Genomic DNA, 23,032 nt, shown 5'->3' on the forward strand with positions numbered 1-23,032 from the left:
GGCTCAAGGGGAAGCAGATCAGATCATTAGTCGCGGCCAGTGGCAGATGGAGTCGCACGGACGGTGCTTAATTTATAAATGGACACTGGGAGCTTGTTTCCTGTAGCGTCCAGGCTAAAGTGGGGGGAGACCCCGAGAGTATTGGAGAATGTACTGAAGAGTTCTGGGCGCAACCGAGTGATGCGCTCAGGCGAAAGAGGCGAGGTACTTTGGAGTGGAGTGGAAGTCTTTTGGCGTCGATTGGCGTACTTTGGCTTTGGCCCCAAGGTGTGATGCGCTATCACAGCCCCCTTAGCGCTTACTTATGTGTAACTTTGTGACCGTATTCGGTTATCATGTAGAATGGTCCACACCATATCGATATTGCGAGATGTGACAATCATGAAAGCCGTCTTCAACGGGGATGCAACAAGAGAAGAACAATGGCTAAGTGAAGAAGAGGGGAGGATAAGGAAGAGTATCAAGGGGCCCATGGCATAAGCCAGTGAAGCGGATTACAAACAAAATCCCCCTTGCTTACGTAGTTCAGTGCGGGGAGTGCATACATAGTACTGTGCTCGTAAGAGCACTAATATCGAATTCAATTCTTTCAAAGACTACGAAGTAGTTCAAGCTGTATTTATTATCAACTTGAAGTACTACTTATAGTCCGAATTCGACCAATTTAGTCATGCCCAGAAATTGAACGCTCTTTCGGTAGATTGGCACTGAGACAACACTACTAATAACTAGTAGGTATGGATACTTACTGGTATGCCAAGTTTCCACTATAAATATTAGTTATATGTCTGTACTACCTAGGTAGTACCTACTAGTAGTATAGTAGGAAAGAATATTTTCGCATTTTTCATCAAACTAGTGATAGTATGATGATAGAAGAAGGCATTGGCATGAACACAATTCTTATATCAGAACGAATAGCATCCACAGTAATAAGCCCTGCCAGTGGCATTCCACAAGGCCTCGACGCAAAGAGGCTCTGAGAAGACGCAGCCTGTATGAGTGAGGAAACTGGTAGATTTAAAAAGTGGGGATTGTCAGTGTCTATTATTCAAGTTTCACAGGATTTGGTTTGATAATTTGAGCGAAGGAACGTGCAAGTTGAGAAAAGAAACGAAGTTGAAGAACTTGCAAGTACAGCTGTTTTGAAGTGGTATGCGACCTCGGGACAAAATCATATTAAAACACAGTGAAATGGAGGATTAGCCACTGGCACTACTGCCAGTGGGCATTGATACTACTGCCAGTGGGAACTGATACCGGAACTTGAATATGCTAATATATTTGACTACACTAGTGTACTAGTAGTTTCCACTTAAGTTGCTTCTACTAGTAGGACTCATCAAAATATCAAAAATACAAGGCCGTGATACTAGTCGCAAGAGCAATTTTGTTTTTTTTTAACCATGGATTCCAAGTTGCCACAAGGTACAAGGCAATTTGACGCTTACTATTACACAAACACTAGTACTAGTATCATGATATCTTCAAATCCCAGGTTGCGATTTATTCGGCGTAAACCAGGCGCTGCATTGTATATTGATGTTCACGAGTGAAAAGAACTATATTTACTTTAAATTCTATTCCATCGTAGCATTCAAGAAGTAAGGGTTAGCTCACCTATTCGAGTTCAAATTGCACGGCGGGAGGCCTTAAGTGGTGAGCATGTATAGTCGATCAGGCAACCTACCCGTGAAGATTTCCCAAGAGGAAAAAAAAAGGCTATCTGACGATCACTACTTTGAAGATTTGCAAACTCTCACTAGTTGACTGGTGTGGCACGATTGAAATCGTCGTATCGGCTAAATCTCCCTAAACCATCTAAGACCGAGAACATGTTTCTCTGCTGAAGTGGGTGTAACTGCAGAGACTACTACAGCTTGCATACATCACTAGCGCTACCCCAAGCTGGTATAGTACCCAGTCCGCTTGGGAAGCGAACGTTTTTGATACGACTCCATTCCCTTAGTGTTCCAATCCAATGTTCCCTGCCATATCCACTGTCCTTCACACCACCGAACGGCGTTCCCAAAAGCGCGCGGAAGTAATTATTCACCAACACGACCCCAACGTCCAACTTTCGAGTAACTCGCAGAGCTCGATTGAAGTCCGCGGAGTATACCCCTGCAAAAAGTCCGTACTGCGAGGAGTTGACGATTGTGACGGCTTGCTCTTCCGTTTCAAAAGAACCCACAACAACGACAGGTCCGAAGATCTCCTTGTGTGCAATAGTCATTTCAGGTTTGACGTCTGTGAAGAGCGTTGGGGCCACATAAAACCCCCCCGCTAAATCTTCGGCTGTAGGTAGGCTTCCCTGCGCAGATAAAGTCGCTCCTTGACGCTTGCCTTCTTCGATATAGGATAGAATCTCCTGTTGACGCTCCAGAGACACAACAGGGCCGATGTGCGTCTTTTCATCAAGTCCATCACCGGCGCGCAACCTCTTGACTGCTATTGTGAGGCGATCAACGAAAGTCGGGTAAAGGTCTTTGTGAACTAAAATCCGTGATGCGGCGGTGCACGATTCACCCTTGTTGAAAAAGGCCCCATCGACAGTATCGCGCACAGCTAACTCTAGATCAGCGTCTTCGAAGATAACAAAGGCATTCTTTCCTCCAAGCTCCAGTGCTGTAGGGGTCAGGGTAACTGCAGCAAGCTGGGCAGCCTTCGAGCCTGATGCGGTAGAGCCTGTCAACGAGACCATTTTGACTAGTGGGTGACTGATCAAGGCCTGTGGCAACTCCGGGCCCAGACCAGGAATCGCCTGGACAACATCTTCGGGAAAAACGGACTGCAGTATTTGAACAATGCGCATCAATGTCAACGGAGCCTGCTCTCCTGGCTTTAGGACCATGGTATTGCCAGCCGCCAGACATGGGGCCAATTTCCCCCCAGCATGGACCGGAGGCCAATTGAACGGCAAAATCCCCACACACACCCCATGTGGCTCATAAATCACACTCGAATAGATGTTTCCTTGGTCGAAAAATTCCGAAGGTAGTTTGTCCGCAATAGATCCGAAGTAACGAAACACTCCCACCAGAAACATAAGATCAAATGATGCATCTTTGACAGGTTTCCCGTTCTCAAGGCATAGCAGAATGGCCAATTCACCGATGTGCTTTTGAAGCTCGTCGGCTGCCTGTATGAGATAGACTGAGCGTTCTTGTCGAGTCTTCCATCGCCACGACTCGAATGCCTTTTGTGATGCTTGGACAGCCTTATCTGCTGTGTCGGGATTTCCGGCCTGGACGACAGTTATCGGCTTCCCTGTCGCGGGATTCACGACGGTGAACCGCTGGGAAACATCCTTGCACGACCAACGATATTCACTGACTGGCGGGATTGTCTTCAGAATTTCTGCTGCTGTTACGGCCATGATTTCTTGCGTCTTCGATTGGCCCGGTGTGTGATTTAGTGACGATGACTTGCCTAGGTAAGCGATAAATTAGTCCTTGGGAAGTAAGAGAGGAAGAGATGGATTATACTAAATATATAAGATCCGTTGGGTAGAAGTTTTAACTATGCTTACGTAGTGCACGACCCTCAAGAATCAATACTGCATTTACGAGCAACAAGACCCGGATAGATTTCTACGGTCCCTGTCAAACTCCGAGCCGGCTACTCCTTATTCCTTCGGGGGAACAGGGGATCCTTTTGAAGAACTACAGGTTGAATTAACCAAATACTGGCTAATTGATCAAATATAAGAGATACTTATGGAGGTTCCTGGCATGGCTGTCTCCACGCTTGTACTGCAGTATGTTTTCAGGCGCTTTCTCTCATGTCTATGTTCTGCTATGAATTTCCATACAATCTCCGTCACGAAGGAAAGATTCCAGTCGGTTATTTGTAGGTGTAGATAGCGAAGTTGTTGCCCTCGCTATCCTCGAAGTATTGGAATAGTCCCTTGTCACCTTCGGGAAGCACCTCGCTTGCCTTCTTACCACCATTCTTCTCAATGGCCTTGAATAGATTAGCCAATGAGGTATTGATATCTTTCATTGACAACTCACCTCCAAAGCGGTCACAATATTCTCTACATAGAGGTAGAGTTTAGTAGATCCCGAGCCTGCTGGGATTTCTTCCACTAGGCGCATAGCCCCTCCGATGGGCAGAACACCACCTGGCACCTCGAAAGTTTGAAGCTTGTGAGCGGGGAAACCCAGAGAGGAGGGGGCGAATGTCCAGTTGAACACTGCCTTGTAGAATGCGGCCCCTACCAGTATCGCTTAGATTATGTCTTCGGATAATTGATTACAACATCGGGAGATCTTACCTCGAGCCACATCCTTGGCCGGAATTTCGAGTCCAACAGGAGTTCCTGCGGGAATTGGAGACATGATTTCGATATTGAAGAACCTTGTGAAAATATTGTTGTTTGAAAGGTTGCTGAGATTATTCCAGTTCATCCACTCAAGCCTGGTCTTTATATGCCAGTCTGTTCCACCGAATTCTTGATCATCCATGTTCTATTCCATAATGATTATTAATATACCCAGTCGCTTCGATGTGAAAGAAGCTATCAGCAGTTTCCAATTGGATGGAGCCATGTTGTTTCTTTGTTTGATCAGTAAAGATTTTCCGAGGTGAGTGGCGGAATATCTTCCTCGGATCTCTTTTATCCGAAGAATTCGCGGGCTGGCAGATGACAAATGTCTTCACGGCATCATATCATGCTCCGAGATACGAGACTCGTATTTTTGTTATATCTCCACAAAGGTCGCAACGTCCAGATAATCCGGAAAGATTAATCCGTTACTCCCAGGGAGACCGAAACCCATCCCGCCATCCTTCAAGTGTAGTATCAGCTGCAAGTAAACGAGTCTATTTAAGAAACACGTAATGTAATCATGCAAGTCTCCGCGACACTATTGCAAAACAACGAGCAAAATGGCATTCCCACCATCCGCTGGTAGGCTAAACCCCTGTCCACCCGAGCGCAGTCAATTAATCTCAGATAGCTAACATTCGGTCCTTGCAGGTTTCACTTGGATCTCTAAGACACACAATGATAGCTATCCTACCATCACAGCCTCCAAATGCAAACAGCAAGGACGAGCAGTGTTCGTGACAGGTGCATCAAAGGGCATTGGTCGCGCGGTAGCAGTTTCGTTTGCCCAAGCAGGCGCTTCCTCAATTGCACTCGGCGCACGATCATCCCTTGACGCCACTGAGGCGGCGGTGCTCGATGCCGCACGATCATCAGGCCATCCTCCACCAAAAGTCCTGAAACTGGTACTCGACGTTGCGGACGAACAGAGTGTTGCAGATGCAGCGGCGGAGGTTGAACGTGATTTTGGCCGTCTCGATGTTTTAGTGAACAATGCCGGTCGCGTCGAGAAATGGGTCCCCCTCGCGGAAACTGATCCTAAAGCCTGGTGGGGGACGTGGGAGGTCAACCTCAAGGGCACTTATCTTATGACAAGGGCCATGTTGCCTCTTCTGTTGAAAGGTGGCGAAAGGACCATCGTCAATATGAACTCGATCGGTGCCCACTTGACTCGGCCAGGTGCATCTGCCTATCAGACTGGGAAATTAGCGATGCTGCGCTTGACACAGTTCACTTGTGTTGAATACGCTGCTCAGGGTATTTTGGCCTTTGCAATCCATCCGGGGGCCGTGGATACCGAGCTGGCATCGAATCTGCCTGAAGACACAAAAGCCAAGTTGGTGGATTCACCAGAATTGTGTGCCGACACAATTGTCTGGTTGACTCAAGAGCGACAACTTTGGCTGGCTGGACGCTATCTAAGCGCTAACTGGGACATGGCAGAGTTGATGTGTCGCAAGGAAGAGATTATTCAGGGCGATAAGCTCAAAGTCAAATTGGTTTTGTAAATTGGTTTGACACAAACGTAGCTTCAGGCCATTTCACGATCTCATGAGACTCCTGAATAGCTGATTACAGTGCAAACTTGCCTGTCCAATTGCTTTCATCCCTCAACGGATATTCATGCTCATGATGTATCCAATTAGGAAGGTGGGGAATATCCTGTTTATTACTGTGCTCACAGGAGGCTTGGACATAGATCGCTTCCTATAAGAACATACCCAGGCCCACCTCAAGAATGAATCACTTAAACCTTTTATCTCTTTGCTCAAGCATAAAGACCTTTGTAAATCATGCCTGCAGTCGGGATCTCTGAATTTGTCAAAATTCCCTTTGATGTTCTCATCATTGGTGGTGGAACCGCGGGCCTCGTGCTCGCAGCTCGTCTTTCCGAAGAGCCACACATTCAAGTCGGGGTAATCGAAGCTGGATCTCTGCGGTTGGATGATCTCAAGGTCAATTTGCCTACTGGACCGGGTCAGATGATGGGTGATCCTAACTATGACTGGAATTTCTCGAGTGTCCCACAGGTGAGTAATCTGTGAACAATATCGTCTGATGCATAGTTTTTGACTTCGTGCAGACTGGCACTCACGGGAAGACATACCACATCCCACGTGGTAAAATGCTGGGTGGTTCAAGTGGAATCAACTTCATGTCTTACAACAGACCATCTGCTGAAGACATCGATGATTGGGGCAGAAAGATGGGTCTCAAAGGGTGGACATGGTCTGAACTGCTGCCATACTTCAAACGGAATGAGAATATGGAGCCAGTTAAGGACAGTCCATCTTGTCCAATTCAATCACGAGCCCATGGTGTTGACGGCCCAATACATACTTCAATAGGTACCTGGCAGCCACCTATCGAAGAATCATTACTCGCTGCATTTGATGAGACCGCCTGTCTCCAACGGCCGGCTGAGCCATACAGTGGCTCCCATCTAGGATTCTACAGATCTCTGTTTACCTTGGACAGAACTGACAGGCCAATTCGGAGTTATGCAGCCAGTGGCTATCTTCACCCAGCCATCAAACGCCTAAACCTCATGGTTTTGGAAGATGCTCAAGTATGTCGCATTTTACTCGGCAATACTGCAGAAGGCGTACCCAACGCAGAAGGGGTCGAGCTACTTTATGGAGGGAATCTTTATGTCGCTTCGGCTAAGAAGGAAGTGATACTCAGCGCGGGATCTATTCAAAGTCCCCAACTTCTAGAGCTTTCGGGAATTGGGGACCCTAGCCTCCTCAAGCAAGCTGGGATTCTTTGCAAAGTACCCATTAGCGATGTTGGGGAAAATTTACAAGAACATACCATGACACCAGTGTCATATGAGCTTGCAGATGGAATTATGTCAATGGATTCTTTGTTCAAGAATCCTGCTCTGCTAGAAGAGCATCAAAACATCTATGTCAAAAACCACTCTGGGGCTCTTTCCGGGGCAGTTAGCCTCATGGGCTTCACTGCATACTCATCACAATGCAGCGAGGCTCAGATGAGCCACACCCTTGAAAATATTGTTCCTATCACCAGTGTTGAAGTGTCGCATCAAAATACCAACTTTCAACGCAAGCAGTTTGAGGTTATCGCCACACGTATCAAAGATCCAATTTCTGCGGCAATCCAGTTCATCGGCACTCCGGCATATTTCAATACCGCAGCAGGCCATGAAAATTGTGCAAAACTGATGTCTGGCCCACCCAGTGGCTACAATTCATGCTACTCCATTGTTGTTAGCAGCATGTATCCGTTATCTCGGGGGAGCGTACATGTGCGGACCTCAAATCCTGTAGACCCGCCCGCAATTGACCCCGGGTTTCTATCCCACCCAGTTGATATCGATATTATTGCTACGGGGATTTCATTTGCGGATCAAGTGTTTCGGTCGAACATTGTACATTCGAATATTTCCAGGCGGGTCAGCCCTTCTCCGGAAGTCAACCTCTCCAATATTGAAGAAGCTCGGGACTATGTTCGGAATCACATCGTGCCATATCACCATGCCTTGGGAACTTGCGCGATGGGACAAGTAGTAGATGAGAAGCTACGAGTGAAGGGCGTTCGAAATCTTCGTGTTGTTGATGCTAGCGTTATTCCAATGCAGGTCAGCGCCGCGATCATGGCTACTGTGTATGCTATTGCTGAAAGGGCATCGGATATTATCAAGGACGATCTGAGGATGCGGGAAATCCATCGTGCTAACTTGTGATGTGCATCTTCAAAGATACAATTGCGAGAAATTACTAGTCGTCGTTTTGCCTAGTCATGAAAATTTTCTACCTATTTTTACCAAGGCTCTCTACGCAATAATTCTGAGGATATACTGCTAGTATCCACCTGAACGAAGTCCACCTCATAACATGCCATGATGATGGCTTCTCAAGAAATAGCCTACGTGGTTGTTTAGTTACCGAAGTCAAAGCAGAGATATTCCGAAAAGAAATTCCGAGTTCCTGCAGGAAGCTTTCTTCAGGCGTCGACAAGCCCTGGAAAGGATTCGACGTAAGCCTGGTGGCTGAAGCTTGGAATGTAGTTCGTACTTTTGTCTTTCTGTGCTTACATTCTACTGAGATGCTCGCAAAATACGAGAGTCAGTCAGAAAACCACAGTGGAGCGAGAATACTTTTTATGAGAAAAGAATTCAATTTGTTCTCGTATTAGGAGGATGAAACCCTGCGACATGCGTTATAAAGGTAAAGGACTACTGGTCGACCATCTGAGTTTCCGATCGAAATTTCCAGTTTTATGCCGCTGCAATGAAACCACTTCGCGCCTTTTCCACTTCTCTCTGTCTATTGCCTTGGACTTTTCATCCCACCAACGCCAAAGATAAATTCGATCCGACTAGCTACGCCAGCTCGGACGTTATTACATGTGATGTTGCAGTGATCGGAGGTGGCTCTTCTGGCACCTATGGTGCTATCAATCTCCACAAACGAGGGCAAAGCGTGGTGCTTGTCGAGAAAGAGGCGGTTCTTGGAGGCCATACAAACACTTACACTGATCCCCTGACGAATATCACAATTGACTATGGTGTTCAAGCGTACTGGAATATACCGGTCACGCAGAACTATTTGAATTATCTGGGCATTGAAACAACAGAATACACGGGGTATTCAAGAAAGGAGTTCTATGCCAATTTTGAAACGGGACAGGAAGTCACGTTCACTGCGAGCAGCAATTATACGGCCTACGTCAAACAGATAGAGAAGTATCCGTACCTAGAGTGGAGTTGGAACTTACCCAATCCCGTTCCTAGCGACCTTCTTTTGCCATTCGCCAAATTCATGCAAAAGTATGACCTAGAAGATTTAGGATACAATGTCTTCTGGGCTGCGCAAGGCCTGTCAAATGTACTGGAACAGTTGACGGTCAACGTGTTCAAAATCTTTGACAAGTCATTCATCGATGCCCTACAAGGGGGTGACGTGAGAAGTGTTGACGGCAACGGGGAAATATACAACAAAGCTTCTGCGATACTGAAGGGAAAGGTGCTGTACTCTTCCCAAGTCGTCGCATCCAGCCGGCCAGCCGACGGCACTCATGTAAAGCTGGCTGTGGCAACTCCCAGAGGGAACAAACTTATCATCGCATCGAAGCTCCTCGTCAGCATTCCACCTCTATTTAACAACATGAAGCCTTTCGGCCTAACGACCCGCGAGTCCAATATCTTTTCGCAGTGGAGTTACAGCGGATATTATACTATTCTAGTCAACAACACTGGCCTTCCTTCCGGTTACCGATTTCGGAACGCCAATGCAGCAACGCTTTCCAATATTCCGAAGCTCCCGGGTCCCTACCAAATCACTGAAACAAATATCCCTGGACTATTTTATATCTGGTATGGGAGCCCCTATGCCTTGGAAGAAGCTGCCGTGAAAAAAGACATCACAGCGGTTATCCGTCGATTGCAGAAAGCCGTCGGCGCAAACGGATCCCCAGTGCCACATTTCGTGGAATTCAAAAGCCATACGCCGTTTAAACTGGTGGTCAGTGGTGACTCTATTCGCGACGGGTTTTACAGAGATTTAGAGGAGTTACAAGGCTATAGAAACACATGGTATACAGGGGCTGCGGTTATCTCCCATAGCTCAGCAATCTTGTGGAACTTCACGGAGACCCTTCTCCCACAGATCATCGCAGCTCAAAGTTGAAAATCAATCTTCTTGGCTCTGAGAAGAATTTTGAGTAACAATTCATGGGCCATGGAAACAGTGGTAATCTTGATATTGATTTTTTTGACAATATGATTTCTTGGTGGGCATTCTGTTGTTGGAGACATCCTCTCAGGCATTCCTCTACGCAGTCCTATCTCAAAATACTATAACCAGAACTTTGAGAGGCTTTCAAATTGCGAGCCCATGGATAGAATTTATTCATTTATTCCACGCTCAAACTTGAATGTTATGTACTGCATCAAGTTCGCTTTTAATCTTCTGGATCTTTCCATCAATTTTCAATATGTCCTCCTCAACTGTTAAATCGAAACTTGAAGGTACTCAGGGCAAAATATATGTTGCTACCTAGGTACTAGTAGCCCTGCTATACCTCCCGCTGGCACCTGGGCAGTGTACTCTAGGTAGTATACCTAACTACTACTACTACTACTACTAGAACTTGAAGTAATATCCATCCAAGCTCAACCTTGGAAGTTCACTGGCATAGTTCCATAGATTAACCCGGCACAAACTTGGCATTTCGTAATGCATAGCACTAGTAGTAACTTTAAGTTTTTGTGGAGGTTCAATTACTTCAAGTTCTTAACACTCTACATTACGGTGTCCAAACTTGAACACTTCTGACAGCCGATGTACCGACCAACTCAGCCAAAAAGTCTAGTATGTCTTCATGATAGTTATAAGGAGATCAAGTTTGACTGACTCATTCTCAACTATTTGTGATAATATATTTATATTACTTTTTTTTCCAAACATGTACGGGCCTAGCAAACCCCTCCTCGTCTCTCTCGACGTCCATTATCCTCTCAAACCCCTCGGCTTTCAACTCATCGTCGAAAGGTGGCTTGATCTGGATCGTCCTATACATTTCTCTCAACTCTTTATTTCTCTTTGACGCTCTCGAATAATTGCTCATAGGCTGCGGCTCAACAACGAGATAACCCCCCTCATTCAATATGCTCCGTATGTGCGAGAATAATTTCAACATCCCAGAATCTCCGTTATTGAGATGTATCCATTTGGTGACAGAAAGCAGTAGGACAACGTCGAACTTGCCCACTGCGGTACCCGTGTACACGGGCGCATTCACAAAATCAAAGTGCTCAAATGTGCACGGCCCATCTGGGTACGCCGCCTTCGCCTGATCGATCAGCCACGGGTCGATATCGACGCCGACTGAGGCGGCTGCGCCGCAGTATGCCATTGCTTCATGAGTCAGTTTTCCCGCGTTACAGCCGAGGTCTATGACTCGTGCATCGCGGAGGATATCTGACGGAAGAATGGAGAGACGCTCGTCTGGAACGGTGGGTGCCCGAAATTTGGAGTAATATTGATGGTAGTTGCCATGACGCGCGGCGAGGTGCGTCGCTTTGAAGCGCTCTGCGTTGGAGAGTTCAGGCGCTTCTGTCATGTTTGGATATGATGCGAGCAGAGAGGCGCGTGTTGGCAATAAAGTATTGGCTAGGCCGAAAATAAAACGCGCAATTTCGCGACCAAAGCTCTGTTCAAGTTTTCGCACAGTATATATGCCGTATATAATTGAGAGTTAATTTTGAAGCTCTTGAAATTTTTTGATCTTCACCAGCAAAAGTTTTGTTGCGGTCCCGGATTTGTACAGTTTGCATATTATTCATGCCTGAGGCGTGAATTATGTAGACAACCAAGCTGATAGCCAGATTATCACCGATGCTGGGGTTTATCCAGAAGAACGATTCGAGTTTTATACAAGATACAAATGAATGCTTAGGATTGAGCAATAAGTTTACATATCGCCAGAGACTAGCAGTATATAAAGTCGAATAAACACGAGATGATCCGTTGGGCTGGTCATGTGATCGATATAAGTGGGTCTGCCGGGTAGTTTATCGTAACGATCTCCGGGGGTGGCTAACAGACCATAACGAGAACCTTAACATCCATACATCCATACATCCATTCCACTATTCTACTCAACATGCCATTCAGACAGGCCCTCCAGGGCATTATCGACAAGGCAGACAAGAAGTGGGGCGAAATAACCAATGAAAATCCCCAGCCGGCGCAATCGTACAACAATCCTCCCCCACCGCCTATTCCAACCTCCAGCAAGCCACAACAAGCTTATCAGGGACAGTCCTGGCAACCCCAGATCTACTGGCGACCCAATCTGCACCCTCAAGCACCAGTGTCTGCCAACTTTGGTCACGAACAGGGTCAACATGGATGGGGCAACAATGAGGCGCAGAATTATGTCGACAGCCCGCACAACTCATTCCACTCAACCCAGGGCGATGCGGTGATCGTGCGAGCATTGATCAACCACGGGCATCCCGATCCCGCACAGAAGTTTACCAGCGCCCGACTGACGAGCCATCAGACCCTCGGCCGACCGCGAGGCTGTCTCTCGGCCAGAATTATTGCCCCGGTTGCCCGAGGTATCTGGCCGGCCTTTTGGCTGCTGCCTAAAGACCCCTTCAAGTGGCCCGAGGATGGTGAGATCGACATAATGGAAGCGTGGAATGGGGATGCTGTCAACCACACTTGTCTGCACTGGGGACACTTCAACGGCGACGACTGGAACAAGCATCGTGTTCTTGAAACCCCCATCCCCAATATTACCTCGCCGGTCGGGGTGAAGTACGATTTTATCTGGGACGAGGACGAATCAACCGGCAGGGGGCGCTTGGTCTGGCTCATTGATGGGACGCCGATCATGAGGGCCGAAAAGCCACCTGGCACGAGGAAGATGAGTGAATTCAGAATTCTCCTCAACATCGCTGTTGGAGGCAATGTCTGCCAGGGAAACATGCCCAGTGACGGATACTATGATACGGTGGTGCGAGAGTTGGCCATGTGGGACGCACCGCCTGGGGGCTGGCAAGAATTTGACCGGGCTTGGGGGACTTCCAGAGATGGCAATACCATGTAACGGAGTGAGGACGATTTGCATTGCAAGCTAAATCAAATATACCCGCGCCCGAGTCCTCGGCCCTCCAAGAGGTACATCCCCACACAGGGGAGGGATGAGGTGATGCAAAGTGATAGATGGAACTTGAGAAAAGCTATATGAGGCAATATGATATCCTGGCTTATAATGGTGTAGTAGATATTTATGACTTTTTTCAATACCAATGAGATTCAACTTGGAACCCGAAAAATAAATCCACTTTGGTATCACTTCGACTCGGAATAAATCATCCCACGAGTCTATTCAGTGATACTTATAAAGTCTTGCTGGACTCATAGTACACATTAGGGGCAAATCGCATCTCGGCAGCCCCGACGTCAAAAACAGCGACAACATTCTTCAAGAATGTATCCCCAAGAATATAGGTCTGATGATGAGGATCGGCACCTCCGGCCACGATCTGAGTTTGACAGAGATTATTTCCATCATCATCTTGTCCATATGTATAGATCATATCAAGGGGGTTGATTTCGAAGCTGGTGCCATTGACGGTGATTGAATGAGCCGGAGGAATAGCAGCACAGTCAACATAAAATGTTCCATCATCCTGCTTAACGGCTGGGGGATCAAATGCATCGTTCACTGCCTTGGCAGTGGCGTTTGGGTAGTAGTTGTAAGTGGTGCCGGAATCGATCTATTAGACAGAATTCGTTAGTGAGCTTTCTGGCTTTAGAATTCGGCCAACTGGCTTTAGACTCACAATGTATTGGTTATTCTTGCCACCGGCTTTGGTGATAGTCTTATTGTCCACAGTCATATTGTCAATGTTAATTGTGTAGAACCTCAAGCCCTGATCTTGTTCTTCGACGTTCGTGATTAGGATATCGGTGCTAGTCCAGGACTCCTCGAAGTCAATCGGTGGAAGACCGCCAAGAGTCAAGTATCCCGCGTCTCCGGAGACATTGCGAGATAAAGCTAGGCTGAAGTATGAGTCCACCAAGCCTTGCTTGTACATAGTCGTGAAGATGGGATTATAAATGTGCTTTTCGTCGGAGACATTCGAGGTCGCGCTGGTTCTATGAGGCTTGCGTGTTAGGACACGGCTTTGAAACTGGGGGAAATACATACAATCCGGGATATGATAGCCCGACCAGACCAGAAGTGATATTTTCACCTCTCCAAGCGGCCTCGTCCATGACACCAACCTTTTGATTGACGGTGATGCCGGCTAAAGTGACGCTTTCGTTGCCAGTGTAGCCTGAACCCCACTCACCGTCACCGTAGCTAACGTAGAATTCCTCGCCAGGGATTCTCTTGAAAGTGCTGCTGGGCTTGTATAGCTCCGGACCAAATCCACATTTGCCCGTAGGTACACTATCATGTGTATCTTGGTCATAACACCTGAATCCAGCCTGGGGAACCCAAGTATCACTCGAACCGGTGTCGACAACCACATCAAACGTTTGATTACCAAACATGATGGAAGTGACATATTCAGTCCCGTTCAGCAAAGCTTCTAAGGTACCAGAGCTCGAAGCTTGGCCTCTTTTCTTCAAGTGGTGAGCGGCGCTGCGAGTGTTCTGTCCCTTCATGCTGCGCTTTGTCAAGCTCATAGTATGTGGAGAAGACTTAGAAGGGGTGCGTGATGAAGCGAAGGCGACAGCCTTGTGGTTTGTGATATGGATGCCATCACTTAGAGAATGCAAAGCCCTTTTTGCTTGAAAAATGGGCCGAAGGGGCTCAAGAGGAGCCGCAATAGCAGCTAAAGCCAGAAAGAATACAGTCACGAGACTAAAGTTCCTAAGCATATTTGAAAGTTGAAACTGAAGATAGAAAGATAAACTGAGAAGAGGAGACAAAAATATGCCGAAGACTATAGCAGAAGAGGGCTTAAGTATTATTTATTTTCATCAAAGTCGATTATGTTACAGTTCAAGTTTTCTCTCACAGCCTTGTCTTTCGGTAGTGCGGCTGAGTCCTGCGGTGACCATCTTGCAGATTATGCCGTGAATAACAGCAATCCACATAGCCCCCTGGGTACCTGGGGCATGGATTATGGATCACCAATTTGAGCCTATCATAAAATTCAAAGAGATCGTCTTACAACCAGCCAACGAAAGGCGACCGAGGGAATTATTGCAGGCAGCAACTTTGGGGGTGTCGAAAACCTTGTCTAGATTGAGCCCTATCATTGGACACGGTCCACTTCTAATTACTTGGCGCATTCAAGAATTATTGTAAGTGCCCAGGTTGTTGAGACAAGGGTCTGGTCTGAATTGAAATGCTGATATTCTTATTATAATTAGTAGTGTTAACATCCAACGTCAGAGCTGAAATCTATTTCTACTATGGGGGGGGGATGAGGAAAATTGAGTGCAGCTGCTAGGATTCACAGAGTTTGAACAAAGGAAGCAAATTATATGCTGAAACCAGGAGCTAAGAAATTTCGAAGTGGTGGATTTCGAATAATAATAAAGGTTACATCGTTGAGGGCAACAGGGATTGTCGATCCAAACTCGATCACAAAGTTTGCAGTAACTCGAGTCTCATCGGAGTGAAGGACGGTAAATAAGGCACCGTAGTAAAATTAATTGTTCACGAAGTGAGAGATTCCAGAAAGCATGTGGTACTGCTTCCACATTGAATATCGGGTATTATCACGATCCGTGCTTCCAACCCCTGCACAGAGCCAACACTCTTCACAGCAATGTTGCTGTATCCATGACGAAACAGAGCCTCGAAATCTTGACGTTCTTGATTGATCTCGCTCCAGATAGTCCGCCATCTTGGTGCTAGTCATGTTGAATTCGAACAGTTCCAACAGGAGCCACAGGGGCGTGATCCTTCCGGAGAAGAACTTGAAGAAGAGTGAAAATTAGTATATATATGAAGTGAGGTGGACAGAAGGAAGAACGGGAGTTTTCGAGTGATTTGGACAATGTTTACAGCGTTGTCGCTCCTGCCTATTCTATTCTCTATTGACTATCACTGGCAGATGCCTACATCGTAGCTTCCTGATTTGATTCCTCGTAACTGTACTACTAGTAGTATCCCAGGCAAACATTGGGAGATATTGGCAGTACCTAACTAGTACTCTGAAGCTGGGGCCTGAGGCAGCAGCGACACACTTCATCCAGTGGCATTGAGGCCTACTATCTCTTCTATTCCTCTCTCCCTCCAAGGCTCCTCTTCAGCCTGTTGGAACTCGACGGACCATTTCCACCTGTGGGCACTTCTTCATTTTCCCCCTCCTTCTCGTCCTCATCCTCATCCTCCTCCCCATTCTTCTTTACCAGAAGCGATCGCTACTCTGCCAAACTGAGAGTCCTGATCAGTCGCACTGATCATAAATCATCTTTCACGTCTACGAAAAGGTTAGTCCGACTTCGACAGTTCTCCCTCCGACTCTCAAAGTCTCATTCCAACTCTCATTCTCTTGAAGGTAACGAAACCCCATCTCTCAGTTTCAATCCAGAAATCTGAAAAGAGACCTCATCAAATAGCGAAGTACGTTCCTTTCATCCCCTCTATTCTCACTTCACATGCGAGATCTTGACTAACAATCTGAGTAGTCCAAACGGCCCGCGAATTGGTCAGCCGAGGCAAGGCGACTTGCCTCCCATGCTCACTGCCGGCAGTGATGTCCATGTCGATCCTCTGCCTGACGGGTGGGCAAGACGGGTTATGAGTCAAGCAAGCCAGAGCCCTAGCAAACAGAAATGAAGGCTCCGGCCCTTTATTGCAGCTCTTACATCGCCCAGTCTTACGTGAGCTGGTTTTCCGGGAGTGTTACAACTACCAGCCACAGGACCTGGAAGACCTCTTCAATTCGTCCATCACCCGCCTTGAGGCAGGAATGATACAGGCCACCGGCGACGTGGTTCCGGGTGGATGCACCGCATGCAGGCAAGGTAAGAACTCCTTTCTCCGGTTATATGGTGTCGGTCATTTACGCTAACTAGCATTTGGCCCGCAATGTAGGAAACCGCCAATCTGCCTCCAGTAGTTCGCCCCCCAACCCTATGCCACTTGTCAGTGACAGAGTTCCCCTGGGAGAGCCGACCGTGGCTGAGATCCGCGCTCAACATGAGTGGGAACGCGAAGAGGTGATGGCCGCCGAGCGAGCTGAAGAGAGATGCTCACAGCACGGGGAAGAACAACTCGATGTTGGGCAGGAACACCAGGATGCGAGAGAGAGATATGCCGTTTTCCAGGACCGCCTCCGTCAACTGCGAGAAGAACATCGTGACGAGAGCCCTTCTCCGGATCGCAGCTAGCTTGACCGGATGACTTCATACTGAAGACGCGCTTCCCATGCTTTCGTCGCATCCCATCTTATTCTATCGACGTATCAAAGGAGCAAATTTGTTTCCACAAAGAAGAAAAAAAAGAAAAAAAACGGTTCTACGGTTCGGACACCGCAGCCAGCTGCGGGTGAAGAGTTACATCGTATCGCGCAAACTTTCGTTGGCCTTTTCCTCCTATTCTCCTTTTTAGCTCATTTCAAGCGGCAAGGTTTCGTGCAGATTCAGCGGTGCAGGCTTTTGTTGATCTTCTCCAGTTCCTTTCCTTTTCCCTGTCTTCCTTCAGTTGAATGCGGTGGGTTTTCGAGATTTTCACGGCACAGGCCTTCGCGGATGGCATCCTTTTCTTCCTTTCATTCCATTTGATGGGCGGCTTTTCATAGTATTTTCGTAGCTATAGTTTCCATGCATTGTTTTGTTTGTTTTTAATCCTGTTCTTCAACGTAAGGCCGTGGATCATCGTATGCCTTGGACCCTCCCAAAGCTTCACCCACGGTGTCCATTTCTGGGTCAGTCGTTTTTTTTCTACATTTTTTATATTTCTCGAGAGCCCCCCCCCCCAAACGTCTTGTACGGTGCCTATTTCTGGGTCAATGGTTGTTTCTATATTCTTCTTTCTATTTCTCAAAGTCGGCCCAGCATCGATCCTTCCTTTCCCCTCTCATTCAGCCTTTCCCCCATGCCCGTCCTCAGTTTCCTAGAATATTCGACAATCTACAGTCCTCATTCTTCAAATATCACTTTGCGAGTATAAGACTTTTTCTCCCTGCTTCAATCCCAACAACTGGCTGTGCAGATTCGATGAAATGAGAGACCATTCAACGAGTGCACGATGGCCGATTATGCCGGAGTTTTGGACTACGCAAGCTGCCACATCGACAAGCAAGGAAAGCGCTGCATGTTCCTCCATACACCAAAATCCCACGCCGGCCTTCCACCGGTCTTCTACCGGCCGTCGCAGCCTTCCGCTTGCGGTTGGTGATAGTCCAAGATTTTAATTGAGTGATATTTTTGATGACATTGTCTGCGGTAATTGAAAACATGATAAAAAAAACAAAATTAACTCCTAGTACTTTATATGCGAATTCGAATTATTTCAAGCTGTATCCCTCCCCTCTCTCCCCGTCCTTCGGTATATGTCAGCGATGCTAGCTTTTTCGCTTTGCCACACTGCGACGCTCCTGGTACTTTGCATATCGCCAATCCAATGCACTTCCACCTCACTCTGCCTTCTTAGATGCCTTTGTCCTCAGCTTCATAAGTCCGAAGACAAGGCATACCCGCTGATGGCAAAAATCACCGAAATTCCGATATCTCTCCATCCATAGTAGTAGTGATTAATGTTCAACGTAGACAAGAAATCACTTCCATCCGTGTACTCGCACACTTTGCACGCGGCAGTAGCATTCGGATTGATCAGGTTGATCCTCCAGCCATCACCCGCAATGTAATCGGACAAATATTCGGCACAAGTCCCATTCGTGGGATCGAAGACAGCGAATTCCTCTTCGTTGCAGGTAACCTTCGCGCCCCAGAGGCCAAAGGTCAACATTCCGGAGACGACATAGTTGAATGGGTTGAGGTAATACATCCAGTACTTCCAGAAGACATTGAGCTGGGTGTATGGGACGAAAACTCCGCAAAATAGAACCAGGATACTGATGATGAGAGGGTTGACGAGGGCCGCGAATGTCGGGTTTGGTGCATAAGCTGCGACGAATTGCCCGATACCGGTGTAGATGAACTCATAGATTAGCATCATGAAAAATGTCGCGCCGGATCGGTTGGAGTCGTGGGGAAGTCTCCAGACTGGATAATACCAGCAGGCGAAGTAGAGAACGGCGCAGATGCAGAGATAAGGGAATTCCGATACAATCAGACCTGTCACGAATGCGACCCAAGAGTACATCTTTGATTTCTTTTCGCGGGCATCGTATATATCTCGGCGTTGGATGAAGAGTGGTTGAAGCTGATTAATAACACCGGGCGCGACGAAGACGAAATTAAAGATTGTGAACATCTTCAAATTCAGGGCTGTCACGCTAGGGCCCGGTCGCCAGAATGAGAAACCGTTCAAGAGGGCGGAAATGATGTGCAGGGAGAATTTATTGTTCACGTAGTTCGTGTTTCGGAAGAGTGCGACGTTCATACGACGGGTGACAATCTTGACTTGTTCCCATAAAGGCATGGAGAACTCATAGCCATCGGATACTGTTCCAGGTGCTTTGCTTGCGGCGTCATCGACCATTCTATCCAGTTCTGTGATCATGGCGTTTTGCTCGGGAGAGTCAAGCCAGATCTGATGCCAGTCCTTGTCCTTGACGGCTTCAATGCCACCAGTAACCACGTCGATCATGAACTCAGCTGGGTTGGCTTCTGTAGGACACTCGGCACCATACTGGCCGAAATAATGCTTGATCGTGGCCGCGTTGTCACCAATATCTCCAAAGTAGACCGTTTTTCCGCCGCGCGCAAGGAGAAGCAGGGTGTCGAACTGGGCGAAAAGTTGTGCCGAAGGTTGGTGGATAGTAACAAGAACAGCTTGGCCAACATCGGCGAGCTTTCTAAGGAAGCGAACTGTATTGTAAGCCGATTGACCGTCTAATCCAGAGGTTGGCTCGTCTAAAAAGATCAGAATGCTGGGCTTTGAGACCAATTCCACTCCAATGGTGACACGCTTTCTTTGTTCGACACTCAGTCCATTGCCAATGCTACCGATCAGGGTATCAGCAAGATCATGGAGTTCAAGGAGATCAATAATAGTTTCCACGTATCGAAGCTTTTCCTCCTTCGGGGTGTCGCGGGATTGGCGTAATAGGGCGGAAAATTGCAAGGCCTCTCTCACGGTCGCATATGGTTCGTGGACGTCCAACTGCTCGCAATACCCTGCCATTCGCTGAAATGATACCGGTAAAGGTCTGCCATCGACAAGAATCGAGCCCTTGATTGTGCCTTCTGTCTTGCGTTGGGCAAGCACGTCGAGAAGCGTTGTTTTGCCTGCGCCCGAAGAGCCCATCAGAGCGCCGAGCATGCCTGGCTTCACCCAACCATTGATATTGTCCAGCAGCACGCGGTCACCAGTGGGTGTTTTGACGGTATAAGTGAGGTTTCTCCAAGTGAAGATCGACGTGTTTCGAACCAGATTCTCATCTTCGACTTCGACGGGCTCATCGGTGGTTGTGCGGGGGGTGGTCTTTTCAGTGCCTTGTGCCTCCTCATCGTTGTGTGTCTGATGTTTTTTCAGACTCTCGCGGGGGATGAGAAGAGAAGATCCAGAACTGGCACCTCCCTTCCAGAAGCAGGTAAACAAGACAGTCAGGACGGCGAAGAACCCCCACCAACCCCAGAGAACACCAAAGTTCCGCCACATCTGCGAGGCGTGATAATGGAGAGATCCGAGATATTGGTCGCCAGTCACGAAGTCAGCGCCTTGAGTGGCACCGTTCACACCTGTGCAAGCCCTGTTTCCCGATCCGATATCCTCGTAACCGGGACCACTGGGGATCAAATTTTGACCAACACAATCAATATGGCGGTCATGAAATTCGTTCGACATGGCGGCTTGGAATGCATAGGCAAAAGGATTGGTGTAGTACAGTTCGACAAACCAGTTCTTGATCTTCGGCTTTGGAATCATGTAACCGGCATACATGACGATAGCCTTGACTGCTGTTCCGGAGATCTTCGAAGCGGCTTCAAATGTACTAAATGCGGCACCGATGCATCTGAACAAGGCAGTAATGCACTGAGTATTTACCATTAGCTTCGGAACTCAAATAAATACATATTTGGGACCTCGGGAGGAAATATGAATGCTTACCAGGGTTGTCGTGAAGAGGATAGCCCAGAAAGTAAAAAATGCAGCCGCGGTGTGCTTCAGCCCAACCATCCAATAAATTACCACCGAGAAGATAGTGCACTGAAACAATAGCACTGGAACGTCGGCGGTAATCTGGGCCAAACAAAATGCAGCTGGATGATGCATCGCGAACCCCTTGTGCTTGATGAGAATCGGTCGACCTTTGAAGGATTCGGTGACCTCAGACATGGCGACGATGCAGTTGTATAATAGCGAGAAAAAGATAGCTCCTCCTTTGGTGAAGAGACCAGCCGAAGTTTCTGGAGAATTGTAAAAACATGATCCGGCGATCAATGCCATGACGCAAGACAGAATCTGCTTGATGAGAAAAGTTGACTTTTCACCCCACAGAATCTGGTATTGTCGTCGAGTGCAATGGATGAGTTGAGCCCAAAAGCTGGTGGTGAGTTTACTGCCTTTGGGTAAATGATTGGACTTTTCCCAAGCGACAGACTCTTTGAATGCTTCTGTGCGCTGAACTGCAATCTCACTGTCGGGATAGTCGTATGCAGAGATCTCATTCTTATATGTCGCTGAATTTTTGTACTCCGTCAGGATAGCATCTGCTGAACGAGGAAATCGATTTTCCCAGCCTGGTTTCACTTTTCGCTCGGTCGGGACAGTGACACCAGTGAGGAAATCCCCTGAATAATATGTTAGCATGAATTCCTTCACAAACACCGGACAGTCATACCAATATTCGCTCCATCGGTATACATTAGACCCAGATCTTCCATGAATGGCTTTGCTCCCGCCGCAGGTCCATAGTATATCTGCTTTCCTTCGTCCAACACGAGCACCTTGTCGAACAAATTATAAATTGCGTTTCCTGCTTGGTAGAGAGTGACGATGGTAGAAAGACCCAGCACGTCAGTCATAGCACGAAGAGCCTTTGCCCACTCCAGGGCGGTACTGGCATCGAGACCGCGTGTGCTATTATCCCAAGAGTAAACAGAGGCATTTGTTGCCAGGCACTCAATAATCGAAACTCGCTTTCTTTCGCCACCTGATACTCCACGGACAAATTCGTTGCCCACTTTAGTATCGGCGGTATGGGAAATTCCCATGGATTCCAAAAGAAACTCCATGGAGTCGGCATTATAATCTTCTTTCTTGGCTCCCTCTGGTAAATGAAAGGGGACCTTCAAGCGTGTGGCAAAATCCATAGTCTGGCCAACAGTCAAGCGGGGGTAAAAGAGTTCTTCCTCTGTGTTCATGACAATTTGGCCGTGGTAGTTGAGTGCTTCTTCTGATGACATATTTCCAAATCGCACATCCCCTTTGATAGTGTGATATCCTTCACGGCGGTTGGCAAGCATCTTAAGAAGCGTCGTACATCCTGAGCCGGGGCGGCCAAGTACGAGAAGCATTTCACCAGGCTTAACACATCCATGGCTGTCGGATAAGATCGATTTGAGTGGTGGTTTCCGGCGGAAGTCTTTGATGAGCTGAGGAACATTGAATTGGGAAAGCATATTCTCCTTGACGGCAGCTTCAGCAGCGAGTACCTCAACGGATAGGTTCTGCCAAGTAACACCAAGCTCTCGACGTTTGAATCCAGCTGCTTCGTCACGTTGGGCGTTTCGAACCACTCGGTGTGTCATATGCCATTCCTTGTTCTTGGCGGGGGCAGGTGTAGTGGGAGTTTGAGGCAGTGCCAGAGTCTCATGGCTCTTCCAATATTCCTCACCTTGCGGCTTATCAGTAGCAAGGTTCGGAGAAGGCTCGGTTGTGTGAAGAGTTTCGGAGCTGCTAGCCTCGTGCAGGTTGATTTGAGGCACAGAGAGGGTTTCGTGGTTTTCCCATCCGGCTGGATGGGAATCTTGCTCGGATGACATTTTAAGATTCCTTTCCAGCACCGTAATATGATCTTAGGTATAGCTGGTTAGAAAATAATGCGATTAAATCGTTCATTACGTTGGGGATTTTTTCGATTTATATGATTTTAAATCTTGCCGGAAGCCGGAATCT

At 47.5% G+C, this 23,032-nt stretch overlaps 10 protein-coding genes across 10 annotated transcripts; 5 read left to right on the forward strand and 5 right to left on the reverse strand.

Moving 5' to 3' along the window:
* Window positions 1-1,873: 1,873 nt before the first annotated feature.
* On the reverse strand, window positions 1,874-3,379 carry N7509_012257 (aldehyde dehydrogenase family protein; the record flags this gene model as incomplete). Its single annotated transcript, XM_056636894.1, has 1 exon — window positions 1,874-3,379. One exon carries the CDS (start codon window positions 3,377-3,379, stop codon window positions 1,874-1,876), a length of 1,506 nt encoding a protein of 501 aa, XP_056482924.1.
* Window positions 3,380-3,846: 467 nt separating this feature from the next.
* Window positions 3,847-4,343, reverse strand: N7509_012258 (VOC family protein; the record flags this gene model as incomplete). Its single annotated transcript, XM_056636895.1, has 3 exons — window positions 3,847-3,966; window positions 4,017-4,219; window positions 4,280-4,343. 3 exons carry the CDS (start codon window positions 4,341-4,343, stop codon window positions 3,847-3,849), a joined length of 387 nt encoding a protein of 128 aa, XP_056482925.1.
* A 550-nt stretch (window positions 4,344-4,893) lies between these two features.
* Window positions 4,894-5,841, forward strand: N7509_012259 (SDR family NAD(P)-dependent oxidoreductase; the record flags this gene model as incomplete). The annotated part of the gene is made up of 2 exons (XM_056636896.1): window positions 4,894-4,915; window positions 4,985-5,841. The coding sequence occupies 2 exons, from the start codon at window positions 4,894-4,896 to the stop codon at window positions 5,839-5,841; spliced, it is 879 nt and encodes a 292-aa protein (XP_056482926.1).
* A 285-nt stretch (window positions 5,842-6,126) lies between these two features.
* Window positions 6,127-8,042, forward strand: N7509_012260 (GMC family oxidoreductase; the record flags this gene model as incomplete). Its single annotated transcript, XM_056636897.1, has 2 exons — window positions 6,127-6,363; window positions 6,417-8,042. The coding sequence occupies 2 exons, from the start codon at window positions 6,127-6,129 to the stop codon at window positions 8,040-8,042; spliced, it is 1,863 nt and encodes a 620-aa protein (XP_056482927.1).
* Window positions 8,043-8,589: 547 nt separating this feature from the next.
* N7509_012261 (uncharacterized protein) lies at window positions 8,590-9,987 on the forward strand (the record flags this gene model as incomplete). The annotated part of the gene is made up of 1 exon (XM_056636898.1): window positions 8,590-9,987. The coding sequence occupies one exon, from the start codon at window positions 8,590-8,592 to the stop codon at window positions 9,985-9,987; it is 1,398 nt and encodes a 465-aa protein (XP_056482928.1).
* Window positions 9,988-10,747: 760 nt separating this feature from the next.
* Window positions 10,748-11,422, reverse strand: N7509_012262 (class I SAM-dependent methyltransferase; the record flags this gene model as incomplete). Its single annotated transcript, XM_056636899.1, has 1 exon — window positions 10,748-11,422. The coding sequence occupies one exon, from the start codon at window positions 11,420-11,422 to the stop codon at window positions 10,748-10,750; it is 675 nt and encodes a 224-aa protein (XP_056482929.1).
* Window positions 11,423-11,965: 543 nt separating this feature from the next.
* On the forward strand, window positions 11,966-12,919 carry N7509_012263 (glycoside hydrolase family 16 protein; the record flags this gene model as incomplete). Its single annotated transcript, XM_056636900.1, has 1 exon — window positions 11,966-12,919. The coding sequence occupies one exon, from the start codon at window positions 11,966-11,968 to the stop codon at window positions 12,917-12,919; it is 954 nt and encodes a 317-aa protein (XP_056482930.1).
* A 292-nt stretch (window positions 12,920-13,211) lies between these two features.
* N7509_012264 (pepsin-like aspartic protease) lies at window positions 13,212-14,706 on the reverse strand (the record flags this gene model as incomplete). The annotated part of the gene is made up of 3 exons (XM_056636901.1): window positions 13,212-13,592; window positions 13,659-13,974; window positions 14,027-14,706. The coding sequence occupies 3 exons, from the start codon at window positions 14,704-14,706 to the stop codon at window positions 13,212-13,214; spliced, it is 1,377 nt and encodes a 458-aa protein (XP_056482931.1).
* Window positions 14,707-16,920: 2,214 nt separating this feature from the next.
* On the forward strand, window positions 16,921-17,175 carry N7509_012265 (uncharacterized protein; the record flags this gene model as incomplete). The annotated part of the gene is made up of 1 exon (XM_056636902.1): window positions 16,921-17,175. The coding sequence occupies one exon, from the start codon at window positions 16,921-16,923 to the stop codon at window positions 17,173-17,175; it is 255 nt and encodes an 84-aa protein (XP_056482932.1).
* A 1,282-nt stretch (window positions 17,176-18,457) lies between these two features.
* Window positions 18,458-22,899, reverse strand: N7509_012266 (uncharacterized protein; the record flags this gene model as incomplete). Its single annotated transcript, XM_056636903.1, has 3 exons — window positions 18,458-20,947; window positions 21,023-21,705; window positions 21,756-22,899. 3 exons carry the CDS (start codon window positions 22,897-22,899, stop codon window positions 18,458-18,460), a joined length of 4,317 nt encoding a protein of 1,438 aa, XP_056482933.1.
* Window positions 22,900-23,032: the final 133 nt, after the last annotated feature.

The sequence above is a fragment of the Penicillium cosmopolitanum genome (assembly GCF_028827165.1).
Source record: "Penicillium cosmopolitanum strain IBT 29677 chromosome Unknown utg000011l:1.0-3548175.0:1.0-3550911.0, whole genome shotgun sequence".
Classification (NCBI taxonomy): domain Eukaryota; kingdom Fungi; phylum Ascomycota; class Eurotiomycetes; order Eurotiales; family Aspergillaceae; genus Penicillium; species Penicillium cosmopolitanum.